The 21,197-nt window shown below is 41.3% G+C and overlaps 1 protein-coding gene across 1 annotated transcript; it reads right to left on the reverse strand.

The window, feature by feature from the left end:
* Positions 1–208: 208 nt before the first annotated feature.
* fam151a (family with sequence similarity 151 member A) lies at positions 209–4,516 on the reverse strand. The gene is made up of 8 exons (XM_076293158.1): positions 4,336–4,516; positions 2,856–3,011; positions 2,568–2,717; positions 2,088–2,250; positions 1,732–1,956; positions 1,362–1,498; positions 1,137–1,271; positions 209–870 (listed from the first exon to the last, which is right to left on the reverse strand). The coding sequence occupies exons 1-8, from the start codon at positions 4,514–4,516 to the stop codon at positions 209–211; spliced, it is 1,809 nt and encodes a 602-aa protein (XP_076149273.1).
* Between the last annotated feature and the right edge of the window lie 16,681 nt (positions 4,517–21,197).

Genomic DNA, 21,197 nt, shown 5'->3' on the forward strand with positions numbered 1-21,197 from the left:
TGAGCAATGAATAGCCAAACAGACATGACTATTTTTGCATTGATATACAAAAGTTATTGACTCTAAACATTATACAATTTCCACTGTCACAGGAATTTTTTAATTACATGATGCATCTTACCTTTAGAGTGACTCATTATATAACAGTTATAAAGATGCACATTGCATAAATTCAGTCTTCATTGAAGCACATGTCACATTCAGATTTTTAAAAATTGTTAACCTCATTCAACGGCTCAGACATATAGTCCTGTGGCATATTGAAGAAGATTTGTTCTCTGCCCCATTGTCGAAGAGACCTAGTAAGTTGAACGCAGGTACTGGGATCTATTGCACGCTCAATCTCTACTGTGAGAGAGAACCTTTTCTGTGTCTCCTGTAGAAGCTGGAGGCCTGCGTCCGACTTTCCTAGCGGCTCAGTGCTCAACTGCAGAGACACGTCCTGATAGACGCCCCTGAGGAGCTGGAGCATATCCTCCACCAGGGCCCGAGTGTAGCCCTCGCCCAGGGCCTCCCGCGGCCAGGCAGGGGCCAGGGTCACAAAGGGGAAGTTCCCCTCCACGGTGCTCAGGAAGTCCTGAGCGCTGATGTAGCCTGGCGTTTGGAAAGCCCCGTGGGACACCTCCATGTTGACCCAGGTGGGATGGTACAAGAGGTCCTGGTCGTACGCTGTGCTGAGAAGCTGCAGTGAAGGGGCCAGCTGGCTCGGAGACTTGACCCGTAGGTATATGCCCCAGGGTTTGGGCGAGGCGTAGATGAGCTCCAGGCACTCCTGAAGGGAGAGCTCAGGGCCTGAACTCTCCACTGCTGGCTTCTTGGGTTGACCTGCACTGGAGACCACTGGAATGACCAGCATCCCGCTACTGCTGCCTGAAATCAGACATTTTATTCTAATGAGGCATTTACTCGTAAAAACAAACATTTGGGGTTTGTTCGCTGGGCTCACAGTATGGCAAATAGCCCTTTATTACCAATGGCTGAAAGCTCTACATTTACAGTGCATGTCTAACAAGAAAAGATAGAAATCTGAAAACATGTTATTTGCCACCTGTATTACAATAAAAAACTTCCAAAACTGTCCAGTAATTATGTTGCATATGGAAATGAAAGACTTATTGATGTCATATTTGCCTCACCTCTAAGTACAGACAACAGGAATTTTCTGCTCGTCACAGTTTGCCATTGGATGTTGGAGCCATCGTTGTTCTTGGGTTTAAAGTAGTCGACCAGGTCTCCTCCGGGGTAAAACCGTCTATGGCGACCCTTCAGTTCTATTCAACACAAAGAGTATCTCAATTAATATTTATGGGAAACAAAAGCCATGGCTGAAAATACCACACTGTGATGTTGTAAACACATACTTGCAGCCTCTTTAAACTGTGATAGCACTGGCTCATATATGTCATAGTAGATGCGCTGTGGGCTGCTGTTGTCTCGAATGAACAGAAGGTCATTAAGTGTTGGGTTTTGTGCCCCTTGCCACAGTGTCAGACTGAACCTGTACCGAGACCAAAAACAAATGTGTTAATTTATGATGTATTTGTTCTCCACACCTTTCTGAAGGTTATTGAGTGCAAAATAAGTCACTGAATATAAAAAATAAAATATAAAGAATGTAACTAGATTTATCTTGACAAACATTTCAAAAGTCTATCCAAAGAAAAAAAAGTGTGTATGAAAGTGTGTGGGAGAGAAAAAACAAACACACTGACAGAAAAAAACAGACGTTACCTAGGCGACTGGCTCAGCAGCCAACTGATATGAGGCCACCCTTGTTTGGCCATGACAGCCAGGATGGGAAAGGTTATTTTCTGTGGAACATTTAGGACAGCATTGTACATTTTCTCCATCATGGGCAATGTGTATGTTACGTTAGGAAACTGGGGCACATAGAGTACTTTCCATCCTGGTGATATTGTAACCTCAGGGAATTTCTGCTGAATGAGTTGTAAAAACCTTTGGGATGAGGAGTTTGTAAAAAGAAAATTTAAGGAATATTCTTGATTTAATTTTGTAAGTTATATTTAAAAAAGAACCATGTCTAGACATAGATGAACTTAAAATGGTAGATAAATTGTTGGCATTACCTAGTGCCATTAACCACCGGTATAAACCAAGGAACACCGGGCCCATGAATGATGTCTGCATTTAACCACACTGGGCGATTGATGCGTGCTGTTTGATTTTTCACTCTCAGTATGTCAAGAGTAGGCTCTACTGCTTCAATACTTTTGAAGTCCAGTTTAATACCTAGACATGAAATCATACACACATTCAGCTGGTGGCACCACATCCATTATCACAATTATTCCTGAATATTTGTCATTTTACAGAGTGGCAGGAGATTAAATAAAAAATCAGACCTAAACTCTCATGTTTATATGACATCACTTCACAAATGCTCCCATATACATATATGGGACTGCATATATTCAACTACATAGGACAATTGTTTACATGTCAAGATAAAGTATCAGTTCAGCAGTAGGCTACCAAGTCTCTGAAAAGTTCTCTCTCAAATGCTGCTTAAATGAAATATTCATCCTTACTCTTCCAAATGCCTTTACCTTTGTCTGATTTGAGAACCACGTCTATCCATTCCTGTAGAGTGTTGTCACTGTAAACAGCAGGAGGATGGGCCATGATGGGAATGTTGGTCTGGTTGGCAGTGCCATGCCCTTCCACGTTTACATCCGCCTCCAAAACCATGACTGAACCTACAGATGACATCCATGAAATCACCCACAACTAGTCACCTCAAGAACGGAATAACTGTAAAAAATGATCATGATTAATACAGAAGGGACAGTGAGGGAGCAGTCCAGCAAACTCAGCCGGACGGGGCAAGCGCTCACTTTTCAGGGCATCGTTGAGCTGCGATTTGTTGTTGGCAGAGTGATACCATGTGGCGTATAGGCCGTCCGTATCTGGGATTTTCCCATTTTCCATCAGGAATTCCAACATGTCCCCATCAGAGGAAAACGGAACCTTGATGCCAGAAGATCCCGAACCTGCAAAATAATTATGAAATTATCAAACACATGGCCAGGGTTGGGTAGTAACGGATTACATGTAATCTGGATTACGTAATCAGATTACAAAAATCAAGTAACTATAATCAGCCCAGATTACAATAAAAAAATTGTGTAATCAGATTACAGTTACATTGTTGGGGATTACCTGATTACATTTTATCATGAAGCAATGCAACTTTTTAATGATAGCCTAGTTATCTTTTAATTCGACAAGCTTCGGGCTTGCCGGTTCGATCCCCGACCAGTAGAAAAAATGTGGGCGGGGGAAGTGGTTGAGCACTGCTCTCCCATGCCCACATCCCATGACTGAGGTGCTCTTGAGTAAGGCACCTAAACCCTCATTGATCCCCGAGCGCCATTGTAGCAGACAGCTCACTGCTCCGGGTTGGTGTGTGCTTCACCTCACTGTGTGCTCATTGTGTGCTTCACCTCACTGTGTGTTCACTGTGCTTCACTAATTCGCGGATTGGGAGACCAAATTTTCCTCACGGGATCAAAAGAGTATCTATACTTACTTACTAACTTATTTACTATTGGGGCAGGTCTCTCGGCACACTGCCTGATCTTTTCCTCCTAATCTTAATGTAGCCTCTTGTTTTAGTGTTACCATTTACTTTGAGAAAGTCACCAGGTCCCCCTGGTTGAAAAACATCCCAAAGGAATAATTTTCTCACCCCCACAATTGAAATGGACATGGTGTCATTCAATCCATGTCCCTGGGTCAAAAAAATCCAGCGAAAGCTAAACTCATTGTCCAGGTGTGACTTTATAAAGGTTAAGCTGAGTTGTGCATGTTTGGAGAATAGTGATCCATGATCACATCCATGATGACTAAGTGATCAATTTTGGGGGAAATTTCTACCACCAAAATACCAGTAGTAATCTAAAAGTAATCCTAAAGTAATCAGAATACGTTACATGTTTTTGGTAATCCTGATTACGTTACTGATTACAAAAATTGCCATGTAATTTGTAGTCAGTAATGGATTACATTTCAAAGTAATCTGACCCAACCCTGCACATGGCATGCAGAATGATTGGTACTGTATTTAATGCTGTAGGTTTAAAGTGTCTGGGGAAATAACAATATGCTCACTTACACATTCCGAATCAAGTTCTGACTTGTCATTAATATGTGTGGCTAGGGATTGATTGATTGATTGATTGATTTTTTATCCTTTGTCACTACACACTCTAAGGAATGTACATTCATCTGCTGGCTCCTAGACTGTTGAATGACAAAAAATTGACATTCACAAAAAAGTATAATATGATTTGATATAGATCAATATCCATTTACCTGACTGAATCTGAGTGACAACAACTGCAGGTACGACAATAACGATGAGCAGGATCGCCAAGCCCACAGCAACACACAACATGATGAATTGTTCTCGGGTGAAGATGCCCATTATTGACTTAGGCTGTTTGTCCTCCTCCATCTTCTCATTATTTGTATCTTCTTTGTGCGTATTGACCATGGTTCCAGCAACTGGATTATGCGTGCTCGACTAGTTTAACACAGTTCTGAGCCAGTGTGTTAGATGGAGAGGAAACCTGTGTGGTGTCAGCGTGAGGGAGCCAATCATCTGAGCATGCCTTATCATTCAGATCACCATAACACAGAGATAAAAATGCTATCTTGCCACCAAGCAGCACTGAGCTTTATGCTGGTTATTGGGTTACTTTTGTCAAGGGACTTAATCATTGACTAAACAGATCATTCTTATTTATTATTAGTCTCTTTACAAGTCTTACATAAGCCTATTTCTTATAATAATATCAGTACAAGTTAAGACATAACAAGAGCCTTGACACCAATTTTTGGGCGCCAAAGAGTCAGGTCTAAACATTTTCAGAAGGCAAATGTTTAATGAATCTTTGTAAAATATTTGAAACATCCGAGTATTATGTGCATTCAAAAGGACAAAGACGTAATTTTGCATATTATGTGTGACTGCTCTGTAGTACCCTGGAGTTCACAATTTGAATTTACTCAGCGAGTGACTCTGGCGATGAATAATGATGCCCATTACCTATGCCCATGGAGCCGAACTGCACCAATCACATCGGTGTATCTGATATAGGCGGGCAAGAGGCGAACTGAGCGTTGCGATGTCGAAGTCCGGAAACATTGCTCATAGTGTTATCCAATTGCGTCGATGTCCGGAATTGATCAGTGAACATTTGTCGTAGTGTTATCCAATTGCGTCTGGATTTCCAGGCTAACCTAACTGATGGATATTGTCATTCACTGTACAGTAGCCCTACGTGGGTTCAATTCCTTCCGGCTGCTCCATTGTTGAAACTCAAAATCGAAAGCATGACAGAGGAAGAGGACACTAGGCTATTAGACCACTTCAGATGATAGCCCTAGTGCCTTTCTAAAGAATGGATGCTAGCTAGCATAGCTGTGTTACAGTAGTCTACATTCAGAATCAAGAAACTTATACATCTAGCAGTCTTTTTCAGTTGTGTGTGTCAAGTGCTCCTTTTGTGAGAGAGAAGGCAAAATTGAATATCCCCCCTGCATATCCTGTGGGCCTTTGCAGGCAGGATTGGGATCTAATGTTACAGATGCTCGTTGTGTCAGTTTAAGAGCCGCTAATGCCATCTTTAGGTAAGGTTCAGGGCCACAAGGGTAAATGACTAAGTTGGACCATTACTTTTTGTTTAGCCAGAACTTCAGAAAGTGTTTGCCTGAATGCCTACGTCCATTTGGTTTTAGAGAAACACTGGCCTACATTACAAAGACTTGGCTTTTGACCCTACATCAATTCAATAAAGTCAACAAAGTCAATATCCTCCTGAGAACCAAGAAAAAAGTGTCCTACAATTGAGTTTGTTGTGATTTCCTATCTATTTAGGATTAAAAAAACATCTTACAATTTTTATTTTTTTTAAATTATTTTTTATGTTTAATTTTATAGCATGTCCACTTTGGTGGACAAAAGGATCGTTTTAGTATGAAAAGGTAGCCACGGAAATAGACAAAAATGGACAAATTATGCTTTTAGTAGTATTAAATTAAGGGTAAACTTAACCAAATATAAGGGGAAAGGCTATTTATTCTTCTAGACTATTTTATTTACCTTTTTGGACAGTTTTATTTCTTTTTTCTGAATTGTTCGTTTAATTTTTTTAATGTTTTTCTTTCATCTGCGATAAATCTTTTTTTAGTCTTACTCTTCCTCCCTATCTTCTTGAGGCACAGGTTCATAGTCCTCATCTCTGTTTCACTCACTCATCACCTGAGAGCTCCAAATCTGCCCCCCCCCCCCACACACACACACTTATTCATCCTATACAAATGATCTCCTAAAGTATTTTGGCCCTGGTGTCCATTATAATGGACATTCATAGAGTCACTATTATTTCAAAATGTAAATAACTTAATTTACTGCAATGATGAGAAATTAATCATATGATTCCTGACATTTTCATTAACAACAACATATTAACATAATAAATGCGTAATAAGAAGACAATATTTGATTTATCTCTCCTCCTTCCATAAAATTTGCTTGTTTTGATGTCAGACATTTTTGAGAAAAAGAAAGAGGAGGATCTCAGCAACCCAGCCAATCATGGTTTACTTTCTTTTAGTTCTTTCAGCAAGACAGTCTAGATTTAATAGCTGTAGTGGAAAGGCTATACTGTGTTCCGTGACAGACATAAACTAATGTATTTCAGAAAATATGGTATTTCAGTTGGAGTCTTTTGACATTTTTTTGTTGTTTAGATGTTCTTTGTTGAATTTCTAATTCAAATTATGTAGAAAAGTAGAAGAAAGTATAGATATGTGTATTTATGTTGTATTTATTTCTGACTTGCCTGAGGCTAACTGGTACACTCTGGTACATTTGCGTGTGAAGATGTGCAGAATATTATAGTATATGCCAGAAAAAATGTTTTTATTATGGCCAGCAGACTTTAAGCTACATTTAGTACCACATATTCTTGACCAAATATGCCTCTTGACAAAGTTTTGAGCCACTGAAAAAAAAAACTTAGATCAAATAATGCCCTACACTGACAAATACTGGCAGTGCCCGCCCTGAAAAAAAAAATAGCAAATAGCCTATCATATGTATATCATCAATATTACAGTTTTTCTCAGTCGCTTTGGTGCTTTTCTCACATCACTATTAACATTTGCACAGCAGTTAGTGCATTTCTCAAAACAATTAGTGCAAAATGCAAAACCTAGTGAATAACCTGCAAAAGCACGTCACTTGCTCAAAATGGATAGTCCATTCCTCAAAAGCAAGTATTTATGTCAATGAAACTGCCAGTGCCATCAAAATGAAAAGTCGTTTATGAACAAGATAGTCAAATGGCTTTGTCATGTTTTCATTATGACAGACAGTTTATGCTCTCAGTGTTATTCCATGCAAAAAAAAGTCAGAACTAGGTGACACTACCTGAATATGCTCAAGACGGCACTATACAGTACTTGTACAGCCATTTGAAAACTACAGTAAAGTTACAAATTGCTGTAGTTAGGGGAGTAAGTGAGTACAAGACACTGAAAATGTACGTTTCACAGTTTTACTTTGCAATTCTACAGCATTGTGACAGAATTTGATAGCTAGTTCACCAATTTTGTATGTAATGACTCAAGCAATAAAATGAAGACTATTAGTTTTATTGGGACCGACTATTCAGCATCCATAAGTATAGTTCATTTTGACTGACATGACAAAGCAACTGATACATGTTCAAAAGCATTTGCAATTTGTTAAGAGGAAGGAGAAATTGCTACTATGATGTGCACAAATGACTAAATGTTGTGGAGGTTGAACTAATAGTTAAGAGAATTTTCATTCTGATCTGAGAAAAGCACCAAAAGTGACTGAGAAAAACTGTATTGTATTAGGATTATGCAGTGTTTTGCTAAAATCCCCTGCAGACTGCATGTACTGCCCAGAATTAAAATCAATTTCTTCACGTCAGAGTTGATCTATTCAGGTGGTTCATGACCACTGGGTTTCACACAGGAATTGTTTCATGGAGAGGAGTCCCTACTTGCCCTCCAACTCCGCCTTTGGGGAACCACATGACTGTCTCTGATGTTCCTGTGATGTTATCTGACAGACATAATGCAGCATGATGTGCACTGCTCTTGCCTATCACAGATATCTGAAGATCACACCACAAGGGTGGTGGAGCCCTAACTAAAGGAATGCTTCTCCCTCACGCTGTGATGACCATTACTGAACGTAATCCTTCAGTCAGTAGAAACGGTCAACTTCACACATGTTGCGTGAGTTCAGTTTCAGTGGACTGACGTTTGATTATTGTACATCATCTTCTTTTGCTACAGTACTTATTTTGGAACATTTCCAGAAATAGCTACCGTACAGTAGATGAAAGGTTAGGTGCTGCAAATTCACAGACAAAAACAAAACATATTCACCAACACACACTCACACAGACACGTACAATAACACCTCTCAAAGACGGACTCATTGCAGCTCTATTCAGCAATTTCGATGTGCATATTTCCAGTATTGACGAGTTACGAAGTACATGAACTAACTGAACTACATATATACATGTTTTTTTGCCATTTTTTGAGTAGCTAAATTCTGAAACTACGATAAATGGACCAATATAAGGAAAGCAATTGTTTTTATGTTTTATTAATAAAATGTGCTTCCTTTTCCTTGCCCCCCCCCCGCCCCCCTTTTATGCTGACTTCTATAAATGCCATCCCCAGACAATGCATTTATTAGCCAGCCACAACTACAGACCTGACCTTTGTGTTTTTCATGTGCAAAATGAATTGCATGTTGTTTTAGAAGTTACCTGGCCTTCCTGCTTGATGCAATGCACACCTGGAAGGTGGCAGGTGTCTGATCGATGGACATTGCATACAAAAACAAAGCAAGCTCTCTCTCACACACACACACACACACACATATATATACAGCATATATATATTCGCTACCTCTTCTAAGTACCAGCTTCTTCCCACAGGGTAACTTTGATGTAGTTCATCATCTTCTTCCACTGTGAAGTAACAGGTGGCTTGCATAGCAATGCTTTCAAAAGAGCCTATCTTACACAGTGCTGCATATTTCCCTAATCCCCCGTGCTTATAAAAGAGGCTAAAACAAGTCAAGCAACTGAGCAGCTGTATGCTGTCCATAACCTTCAACTTGCCTCAGAGCAGCAGAGGCAGAAAACACTGTGACAGTCAGCATCCGTTAGGCTCGGCACGCTCGACACGCGGTGCCCTCTCCCCTGGCCCCTGGTGCGTAGCCTCAGGCTAGTTGACTTCCAGATAATCCCATTGTCGCACTCGATGCAGATGCAGAAGGGCGATGGAGATGAAAGGCAGGCAGGCCAGACAGCGTCGGCCCTCGTGCTCCCTCTCTGGACCCCGGAGCCCAGCTGATTGGATTGGGCATCCATGCCTCCATGGCCACAGGGGATGCTGCACTGTGATGATACGGGCCACCTGTGACCCGCGGTTTAAATGGATATCGGGGCCTCCGCCTGATGCTGCCGCTTCCAGCCAAAACATGCCAGGAAGGCCAAGGACAGGAGGGCTGCTCCATACACATAGAACGTTTGCCATGATCAAATGCCTTTGGAATCAGTCAGAGCAAAACAAGATGAGTTTTTACAGAGCCCATGGTGCATGTCTTTGATGCTATAAATTGCCCTGTAGAAGGAATATACGGCTCTGATGTGTGGGTGAGTAGAGCGCCATCCCCTGGAGCTTCTTTTAATTACGTGTGAACCATTAACACATATTGTTGCATGCTCTGCCCTGGGTTTTGGATCAACACAGTGGACAAATCGGAAATGTATCATCATTGCATTCTGTCCTACATTTGATTTGGTTTGTTTTGGTGCTAAATCCACAGTCACACAAGTACAATAACTTAGCAGTAAATAATAGTATATTCCCCAAAATGATCCACTCAGTAAAACCTAAATTATTATGAAGACATTGCTCATTCTCTTTTCTTAAGAGCACTAACCAAGACTCCTCTGTGTCTTTTTTATTTTTATTTTATTTCCATATTCTATGATGTTCATCATGAAACAAAGAATGAACTACAACTTCAAAGGTCTAAGCCATTATTTAAATGAGCAGTGAATGTTTTATGAGGAGAAATCCTTTTCCCTGTGTATTAATAAGTCTTCAGTTTGTTAAACTGTGGAGCTTCTTACTCTGGCTCACAATGGTCCATTAATATGCCAGTTATCTATACCCGCTGAGTTTATCCTTTTTTGAAAAGATCTAAATATTTAGACAAGTTCTCCTACTATAAAGTTTTAATTACAGGATATTAAATCCACGTGTTTAGCTAGTTAGATAATTTAGAAGTTAGAATGATTGGGAGGACAGCAGAAAGTTCCACCATCAAAAAGGATTCTCTTTATATCAAACACCAAATGAGGTCAGAGTCAAACTGGTAGGTGTTGCCATTTAAACATCGTGAGACCACAGATTCTTTTGAGCATCACTGAGCCTTTAAATTATACCTGAGCATCACTGAGTTCTACATGTTCATTTCCATGGTCTTCTCCTTCCTTGAACTGAACCCCCGTCATCAGCACATATACTTTGATCCTTCATTTCGCTTTCAAAGACAGACACGCGCGCTCAGGCAACATGTTGTCAGGAATGGCTCATCTTTTATAACGAAGGTGACACATCAAGGACCTTGCGAAGGATTCATCTGCTTCTCAACCCCCCCACCCCACCCCCTCCTACGAGATGAGAAAGGCATACACCCACACCCACACACATACACACACATGATCATGACACATAAAAGAGAGGAATTTGTGTGCACATGGCCTTGACTGTTGATGTGAGATGTCCCTAGTCTTGGCTTACTGAAGCTCTCCGTTCCTGCGCCTCTTGCAGCAGGTCAAGTGTGTCTACCTCCTGGGGCATCCGCATGCAGAGGCTGAGGCTAATGAATGTGACAGCAGTTGTGCCTCACCCAGACGAATTTTAATTGGATGACATTTTTCCCCTCTCCCCCAAAGGGAGACCATGTCACTTTTTGAATGGAGTCGGAGAATTAAGATGCCATTGTCTCAAATGCTGATGAGCACTCGGAAAGAAGGGAAGATGAAAATGAGTCCTGTTTGATTAGATGGCTGATTGCCCTGTCTTATTTCTCAGTTATTGAGACGAAATTGTTGCTGAAGGGTTGGTGGAATTGCTTTAGACATCGGCAGAGATTGGTATTTGTGATGTGGTGGTGTTCTTGCCAGAACATAGCAGTGTTTTTAAAAAGTAATGCTGGAACCATTCCTTGAGCTCGCATGTGAATGGAATGACTATCAATAGTGTCCCAGTATGTTTTGCCACATTAGTTGAAAATCTCTGTTATGCATTTGAAGCTGCACTGTTTTTAGTAAAACATCCAAAAATCATCTAGAAATAGCAACAGAATGTGATCAACCAACCATTTTGAGTGGTATTTTGACTAATACCACATTTTACCACATGTGGCCACGTTACAGTAAATACTGCATATAGAGTTTTGTCTGCGTGAACTCTTAAACCATTTTATTACACTCACAGTTGCCTTCTTTCTTGTCATTCTAACCCCATCATACCCCCCCGCCTTTCATTTGTCTGCTGTCTTTGAGGGAGAGGTGAGTCGAGCATCCACCCAGAGAAACCACAATGCCAAACCTGGCAGGTTGCAAAAAAAGAAGAAAATCAATACTATCAAAGAGATTTCAGTCAGGAGTCCAGCTGAGCAGAAAGCCAAAGTCAAAGTCAAAGGCAGGGAACTTGCCCAGCTTCCCATCAGAAGTCATATGACCCTGACAGGCTGCAGAGGTCACTCTGAGGGAGGGGAGGAGAGTCTAAACACCGGCTTTTACACCAGCTGACCTATGGAGGGCGACCTTTCAATACATCTGTGGACCAGCCGCACAGGGACTGCATGACGGCTGTGTGTGCAGAATGTGTGTGTGTGTGTGTGTGTGTGTGTGCGCGCACCCGTGTGTGTGTGTGTGTGTGATTCCGTGGCACTGTAGTCCATGTTAATGGGGAAGCTGTCTGAGAGTGGCCGACCAGCTGGCAGGCTGTGGCTGAGACTGGTGGTGTGGGAGCGTGGAGTTGAGGGCACCTGTCACTGCTGCTGATGAGAAATACTCCAGCAAGCCAGAGGGGGACTTCATGAGTGTCCAAGTCAGTCAGAGATCATGGCATTTATTCGAGAGAGAGAGGGGAGGGAGGGAGTGGGAGAGGCGATGAATAAATGCCACGATGGCCTTCGCTGGGCACTCTGAGCAGTGTGGACGGTCTTCTTCTTTTTTGGAAATTGTAATTTTATTGGGCCTATTTGACAGGAAAGTGAAGAGATGATAGGAAATAAGTGGAAGAGAGATGAGGAGTGGGTTTGATGATTGACCTCAGGCCGGACTTGACCTTGGGGAATGACCTTTGGCCGGACTCGACCTTGGGGACCCAGAGGACACTGAGCCGGTTCATGGTACAGGACACAATGCACCGCTACCACTGTGAGTCCTCACCATTTTGCCCCAAAAATGTGAAGTACTCAACTACATGGATGTATATGGGAGTGAGTTTAATTCATGCAGAAATGTTCCACACACTACAGTTGCAGGGACGTGATGATCACTCTTTGGATTTTTTTTAGTAACCAGTTCAGGCACTGATTAGATTGTTTCAGTGAAGTACCTTCAAATCACCCTCAAATGACATAGTCTCTCTTCCAGAGGGAATATCTGCGCAGACATATGACCACAAGCAGAACCTTCTCATCCATCTTTTAACACCAGAATCTGTTTATATCCCATAACATTATTATATTATGTTGAATTTAGCTGTTTATAAGATGTCTGCAACCCCCAAATGAATTGCAAATGGTCATGAACAGGGGGCAAATTGCTTCCCAAGCTAATTGCTGTGTTTACTGAACCGCTAAAGTTAGCTGGCTTTTATCAGTCCCAACCATGCTGTTGATGTTGGCAAGGTCATTCTGTTCTCTGTTCGCTGGTTAGTTCACTAGCTTTAGACAGCATGAAAAGCCTATTCATTTTACATAAAACAATTCTGAAATGATAACTTTTCCAGGTTTTCACTGAGCATCATATATCGGCTATGCAGTGTTTCCTCTATGTTGATTTGGTAGTGGCGGCCCCCCACGGTTTAATTTTCTTCCCCCACGGTATCAGAAATGGGGCAGATGTACAATAGTCGCAGTTGCCTTTCAAAATTCATTGTGCAGACCTGTTGTAGATATATACAGCTCAATCGCAACTGAAAATAATGCCTCATTGTGTGTGAATAGAGGTGAATACATAAATACATATAATTGTTTGTGTTGCAGCGAAGTGTCAGTTGTCAGTTCCGTGGGACGGGGGGACGGTGGGGGGGGGGGGGGGGGGTTCGGACAGGCCTGCCCCCACTGTTTAAAAAAATCCTAGAGGAAACACTGCTATGACAGCTCTTATGTGCCATGCCAACTGCATGGGCGGTTAAAATATGAATAAATGTGACTGTTTCACCTTCTCTTCCTCTTCCCTGGTGGTTAATGTGGTGTTTGCTGTTACTACATATGAGGAAACTACAGTGGCTGTGTGCCCATGCCTGAGCAATGAGAGCACATTTGGTATGCCGTCAGTGTCAGTTCAGTGTCAGCCAAACAGTACATCCGCCTGGGCGTACAGCAGCCTGCCACGGAGGGCCAGTGTGTTACAACCACTGAGTGGGGTAATTGTGCTGTGCGGGTGTGTGGCTCTGCTTCAGGGGAAGACATTTTGGACCTGTCGAGCTGCATAGATGGATAATGCATTTGTCGTCATAGAGAAAATTCATTTTCACAGTAGGTGCATACACGACATGGTCATATAAGACAGTCCACAAACATACAAAGCACAATTATAGGGGCTTAACACAATCAAAGGCATATACATTATAGACATATGAAAATGTGCTCTAGGGACTGAACATATTTCAGGCATAACAGGAAAAAGTGTGTGTGTGTTTTTTTTTTTGTGTGTGTGTGTGTGTGTGTGTGTGTGTGGTGTTGGTGTGTGTGTGTGTGTGTGTGTGTGTGTGGGGGGGGGGTGTTCAGGGATTTACTTATTTAATGCTTGTATGGCTGCAGGGACAAATCTCTTATGGGGAGCCTTTATGCACAAGGGTAGTTTGACCTAAAGGGAGTTGGATGAAGTGGAGAGAGTAGATGGTGTATGTCCCCCGTGCATCAGGGATGAGGCGACTCAATTGGATAGATGGGGGGTGAGGGGAATACCAATGAGCTTGCTAGTACCGTTAGGTGTTGGTAACTACTATGTAAGCATGTTATACAGATAAAAAGAACCAGCTCAATGACACTTCGGTATAGGAGAAGGAAAAGATGGATTTGCACAAAGAAATGTTTCCGTTTAGAGATAGTTGTGAGTTCCTTTTTACAATGTTTGTAGGTGTGGTGATTGAAAGTAAGGTTATTGTCCAGTGCAATACCAGGGTTCAACCATCTCAGTCCTTTGATGGACAGATTACTGTAAGAGCAGTTTTTTTTCTACTCTGCCTCCAAGATGGTAAACAACATAGCCAGTATATCTTGAAGAAAAAAAATCAACATTGATTAAAACCCTAACCCTAACCCTATAACTGTACATAGAGAAGGAAGAGTATCCTCATCTCAAGATCTCACATGTGCACATTTCACTTATGAAAGGTTTTCTAGACATTTCTAGCCTGACGAACCAGACCCACATTAAAATGTAGGGTCTGGGCACTCACCGTTCGCAGTGCTCAGTCCGAGGGGCGGGATAATCGGTTGTCTTTCAAATTCCCTCTGCACGCAATAGGACAGCGCTGAGTCCCATGCGTCTTCCCACCAGCGGAGCTAGTTGGCTAGTTCAAACTTTTGCCAACTTAAAACAAGCTTAACTCGTGTCACACTGTTGGCCAACAGCAACATCCATCTTCTTTGTTTTCAAGTAGCAAGGAATTCAAGCCAAACCGTTGCAACTCTGCCATCAATCATTATGTTAAGCCCGCCTAACGACTCTACACACAATTTGATTGGCCTGATAGAAGTTTAATTTTTCGAGCTCACAAGCCAACGGAGAGTTGCTAGACTAGCCCTGGAAGCAAATGTAATTTGCTGCCGCTAGGGTGCGTCTAGATTTCTAGGCTAAGACATTTCACAATGTTATGAAAAAAACTTGTTCATGTTTAATAATTCCATTCCACCATTTGCCTTTTTGGAGATGGTGGCATAATTTGCCTATAAGCCGTGTGAACAATCAATACCAGTATGCTGCATTTCCATCCGTCCGATATGTGTAATGAGGTGGGTGATGTTTGTTCTAACAGCAGCTCTTTGTCATGGATGGGCTGGTGCAATCACTAGGAGTGTAACTAGTGAGTGTAAGACAGAGGAAAAGACAGAGGTAAGACAGAGGAAATCACATGTGCATTTAGGTGATTCACTCCTGCTAGGCTAATTGAAGTAGAAGCACAAAGAACACTAGCTAATTGGTTTACTTAGTCAATTCATGCACACAGCCCATTTAATTTAAATTCTCCAGCACCTCTGACATCTTAAATTGTCCCCCACAACAACTGAGAATAATTACATTCTACACAAGCTGAGGTATTGAAGAGATATTTAATTTCAAGACAGCTTGGTGATATTGTTTTGAATTTATGTTATGCTTCTTATTATTCATATTATTCATTTTGAATTGTTTACAGAATATATTTAATATTTATAATGAAAATGGTGTTTAAATGCATTCAAAAAGCACTGTAATACAGCTATCCAGTTCATGCTGTCTGCCAAGGCAGTCAGCTGAAGTGCTGAGATGCTGTACACTGATATGGGGTGCTGCTGGACTGAGATTTGGAGACAGAATCTGAGGGTTTCACATTTGGACCCACAATCAATTAGTCTGCTCCTCTGTCACTTTCAATTCTCTCTCTCTCTCTCTCTCTCTCTCTCTCTCTCTCACACACACACACACACACAAACACACACACAACGCATCTGGAATGTTTGCACTTCATCAAGCACCTCATATGTCATGAAGGCACTGTCAAGTCAAGTCAGATTTATTTGTATACTGTTGATGTGCCGAAGTGGTTCCTCCCCCTTATATGCCTCTGCACACACTCCCACCTCCATACTGTTCAATAGGGCGGACAGAGAAAAGACAGAGACAAACGCAAAGTCAATTAATAGACTCATAACTCATTTAGTGTCCATGTTTCTAATTCACTTATTCAGTTTGACGAGCATTTAAAACAAGAATTAAAAATGATGTGCACCTTGTCCTTCTGATTTCTTCTACCATTGTACTTATTGACATGATGAGTCAATAATCTTTCTCAATGCTGACTTCTCACTGATATGAGAATCTCACTGTCTTTGCTATGGCAACAGAGAAAAGAAGGGAGGCTACCTAGCAGGTGAGCAAATTAGGTAAATTAGGATTAGGTAAGAGTAAGCCTACACTTATGCTCACATGAATATGCATTTCTGCCCTATAACAACGTCTTTATGGCTAAATGGACAAAGATAGACAGACAGACAGACAGACAGATAGATAGATAGATAGACAGACAGATAAACAGACAGATACAGTAGATAGATAGATAGATGATAGATAGATAATCAGACAGATACAGTAGATGGATAGACAGATAAACAGACAGATACAGCAGACAGACAGATAGATAGATAGATAGATAGATAGATAGATAGATAGATAGATAGATAGATAGATAGATAGATAGATAGATAGATAGATAGATAGATGGATGGATGGATGGATGGATGGATAGATAGCATGTATTTGTGTTTCTCTATGATAGTGTCATGATAATACTTGCATAAAGCAAAGCAGCATCCAGAGAGCAGAGTGGGTAACACTCAGAAGGAGTCTGGGGGAGAGAGTAGTAGGAGAATAATGAGGAAAGATGTGTATTACACGTCACGCTGTCACAGAGTAATACTGCCTAAATATACACATGCAGTGTGTGGTGCTGCACAGGAGGTCATGGCACAGCCCACACTCTCTCAAGGTGTGCGTCACCACTCAGCCGCCCGGTGTTCTGATGGAGACACTCTGGAGGCACTAATCACCACATGAGAGAACGCCCTCTCTAAATCACCCGGACACGCCGATGGCTTCTCTCGCTGCATATTAGTCCTGCACTGCTGCATTTCATAAGGGGCAAGTAGGAGAGTTATTGCTACAGTATTTCCTGCTCGGTAACAGTCGATTCTTTGTAAGCTGAAGAGAAGCGGAATGCGGATAAACTTTCAGGGTGCCTGGATAGATCAAAGTGACGTGAGTGAATGCTTAAACGTATCATTACAGAGCGCAAGGGCGTTTTGTTTCAGCCATCCCTCGTCCTCCACAGCGATCACGGCCACTGTCCGTCTCTCTCCCTCCCAGGCACGGTCACTTACGTATCTGTAATGGTGGAGCTTGATGCATGCTCCTCTTCCCTCTGCAACCAGGCGTAAATCACGGGTGGCTGTCCCACGCGTTGTCCTCTGTTTCAGTGGGGTGTAATAGCGGAGCACACATCTGATTTATGGGCCTTTAGCGCACGCTTCCCCACCAGCTGCCCAGCTTTAATAGGCCACAACCTTCAGGTGGACTTAATGGACAAGTGTGTTTTACAGGCACTGGGCCGTGTTGACCTGCAGGGAATTTAATCATACTGAATCCACTCCAGTGAAGGAGACACATGGCCTTCCCACCTATTATTTACTTTTATGGAGGCTGTTCTGATTGACTAATGTGATGTACAGTATGTACCTGGAAGGAAGAGGGGTTCACTGCAAAAAAAAAAAAAGTTGTGTGCAACATTGTTTAAAAAATACACAGAGACACCTACAGTGAGTGGTGCTTTGTTGATTGACAGTCCTCAAGTTCCTTTTTTTGAAGCGAAAGCGAGTCTGAACACATTCCCAATCCCACGTGAACCCTCTCAGGTCACTTGCACAATCTGCTTGTTTTTTCCCTCTCTATTATACCCCATCAAAAGGATCCGCACAGGCTATCAGGGAAGCTGCATTACAATCCTGAAGGATTACACAAGGGCAAAGAGTACTCTCATAACGAGTGAGCTGTTAACTGTGAGGTACGGTTGAGTCGGCTGTTTGTGCTGTTTTCACTGTGCAACCTGCTCAGAGGGAAAGGAGAGATCAACTACTCTGACTCAGTCCAGTGATTCAGCTGGTGTGATTCATCTATGTTGTCTGTATTTTCACAGAGGACACGTAGAAACTCACTTTAGATGACTCCTGTAAGTACTTAAAGGGGACATATTATGCAAATTTCACTTTTTGCATCCTTTTGTAACTCCACACTGTATTCCCCAACAGTGTTGTAAACTCAATAAAATTGCAGAGCTGTACTCAAAGCTGCCATATTGTTCAGGCACCACAAAAGTTTTAAGTTCACTCAACTAGTTTCCCAGTTATTGATTATTTTGACAAGATTAGCTCTTAGTATATGAGTAGAACTGACCCCCAAACTCATTTCTTTCAAGAGTGGATTGAAATTACGTCTGACGTAATAAAGACGTGCAACTTCATTGGTTAGGTTCAGATAGATAGATAGATAGATAAATACTTTATTGATCCCCAAGGGGAAATTCAGGAAATCAGATCATCAACATGGCAAATGACCTAATAACCCTACACAAACCAACATAAACCAATAAAAAAAAAAATCGGAAATCCCAATGAATGGTGAATGAACTAGTCTACGATCGATTGTTGTGGCAGTTGTAAATTGATACACTTTGACATTGTGGGCCTAAGACTAATTGTTTGCAAGGACTGCTGCGCACCCGGATGTAGACAGGAAAGCTGCAAGCAATCAGTGAGATGATCCATCAATCATCATCAGACTGCAAGCCTTATAGCCTCTTCACAAAGGTAAGAACGCGCCTTAATGTAGGTGTAGCCTACTTTGTTTATTTATTTGTGTACCGTCTTCCAGCGGGCAGACCTCAGCTAAAGTGTATGCTATGTAAGAGAGACCTTTTGCGGGCTAGCTGCATGTTTTAGCGAGTTAACTAAAGTTTGTTGTCTGAGCTGTCAGCCAGCCAGCCAGCTTGTTGTTGTTGCACTACTTTAGTGGAAACTGGACAGACAAACAGTATGGTTTAGCATTACCAAAGATCCTTTATCAACCGTTTCTGGTGTGGCCTACTTTGGCCGCGCAGGTTAGACACCAAAGCAACGTTTCATAAGTTGGAAATCAAACACATGACACGCACAAACAGGCAGCGCACTTTTAAACATTTTATTAGTAGCCTATAGGTATACCTAGCTGCCATAAGCTATATGGTTCGCATTAGCTGCTAGATGTAATGCAAAGTAACACTGCAGGGTAATTCTTCAACTATGATACTTTTCTTGTCCTTATATATTATAATACATTAAATATTTACTACTTTTTTTTGTTTTTGGTGGTGGAAATTACATGGTGATGTGGTGGAAATGACATTGCCCTAAAAACAGTTTATTTGCTTCATAGTAGGCCTACTAAAGAATCTAGTAGAAAAAAAAATCATAATTACATAACATAATGGCAGGGACAATTTTTTTTTGTTTTAAATCTTAATGCTTTTAAATCTTAAATTTGTCTATGTATGTCATTATGTCATCTCCACCACACTTTGTAATTTCCATCACAACACATATTTTAAGTTAAACATGTAAAATTAATACAACATGCATTTCTGGAAAATTAATACATTTAATATTTTGGCTGATATGTGTAATATTTAATAAAATACGTTTGGAACAGTAGATGTTATTTTTGCTTGAAAACACACGTTTTGTTGTGTTTTGGAAACGTGTGATTGGGCAGTCGTGGCCTACTGGTTAGGGCTTCGGACTTGTAACCGGAGGGTTGCTGGTTCGAACCTCAAACAGTAGGAATGGCTGAAGTGCCCTTGAGCAAGGCACCTAACCCCTCACTGCTCCCCGAGCGTGGCTGTAGCAGGCAGCTCACTGCATTGGGATTAGTGTGTGCTTCACCTCACTGTGTGTTCACTGTGCACTGAGTGTGTTTCACTAATTCACGGATTGGGATAAATGCAGAGACCAAATTTCCCTCACGTGATCAAAAGAGTATATATACTTATATACTTATACTGGAAATGACAGTTAGACTTTTGGAATAAAATGTCAAAAATATATATTATTCATCATATATATATATATTATATATGAAATCTTTACAGCCACTATTAGGGCAAGTTTATAGAAAGAGTAGATAATTAAACCATGCAAAAAGATTTTTACTGAAAGATGTTACATTTTCTGAAAAATACATGGTCAAAGAGTACCATAGTTGAAGAATAACCCTGCAGCAATAGCATATGTCTTATATTAACGTCCATTCCAGTTTTGTTAACACAGATAGGAAGCCAAGTTGTAGCTCCGAACTTACTGACAATAGCCTAAGCATGATGGCAACGTCTGACGATAGGCCAGCCTATACAGAGAGAGATGAAGAGACTGTCTGACTGACTTTTGTGTGAAATAATACTGTATAATACTGTATATAATATTTTTCCCCTCAGGACCAGGTGGCTGTGTGACATGTTTTCAGTTCTGTGCAAGGAACCACCATCACACCATGGTAAGTGATAACTTACTTGTCCTCCATTTACTAGTGTCACAATGTATTATTATAAGTTATAGTGATATTTTGTAAGCATTTATTTACCAATGAGAATAGCCTAGCCTAATGTTATCCCTTTGCATCTCTCCACAAGGATACACAAAGGCTAGGGTTGAGTGATGTTTTTGTATCAAAGAAGGGATGACACCTTAGACTTATTTTATGTGGCATTTTCAAAATGTGTTGGCTATGCAGGTCATGTGACGCCTCTTCCAAGACACAGGATCAGTTACTTTGACATTATTAGTTAAATCACAGTCAGTTTTTATGGGTCAGCCCATTACCATGCATACACCACTCATGCATTTGCTCATTCCAGTCTATTAATGCACTGAACATTCGTCTCTCACGATTTCATAGAAAGACAGAGCAGGAGATTGCATATCAGGAGCGTGAAAGAGTTAATCTTGTATTTACATGTCACCTTATTCAGCCCCGCCCATTTTTTTAAATTTCACGTTGTCTTTAAACGTCCGG

Source organism: Alosa pseudoharengus, unplaced genomic scaffold, assembly GCF_046254945.1.
Source record: "Alosa pseudoharengus isolate Yale_2024_CS ecotype anadromous, Long Island Sound unplaced genomic scaffold, YU_APseudo_1.1 YU_APseudo_1.1_scf_2, whole genome shotgun sequence".
Classification (NCBI taxonomy): Eukaryota; Metazoa; Chordata; class Actinopteri; order Clupeiformes; family Clupeidae; genus Alosa; species Alosa pseudoharengus.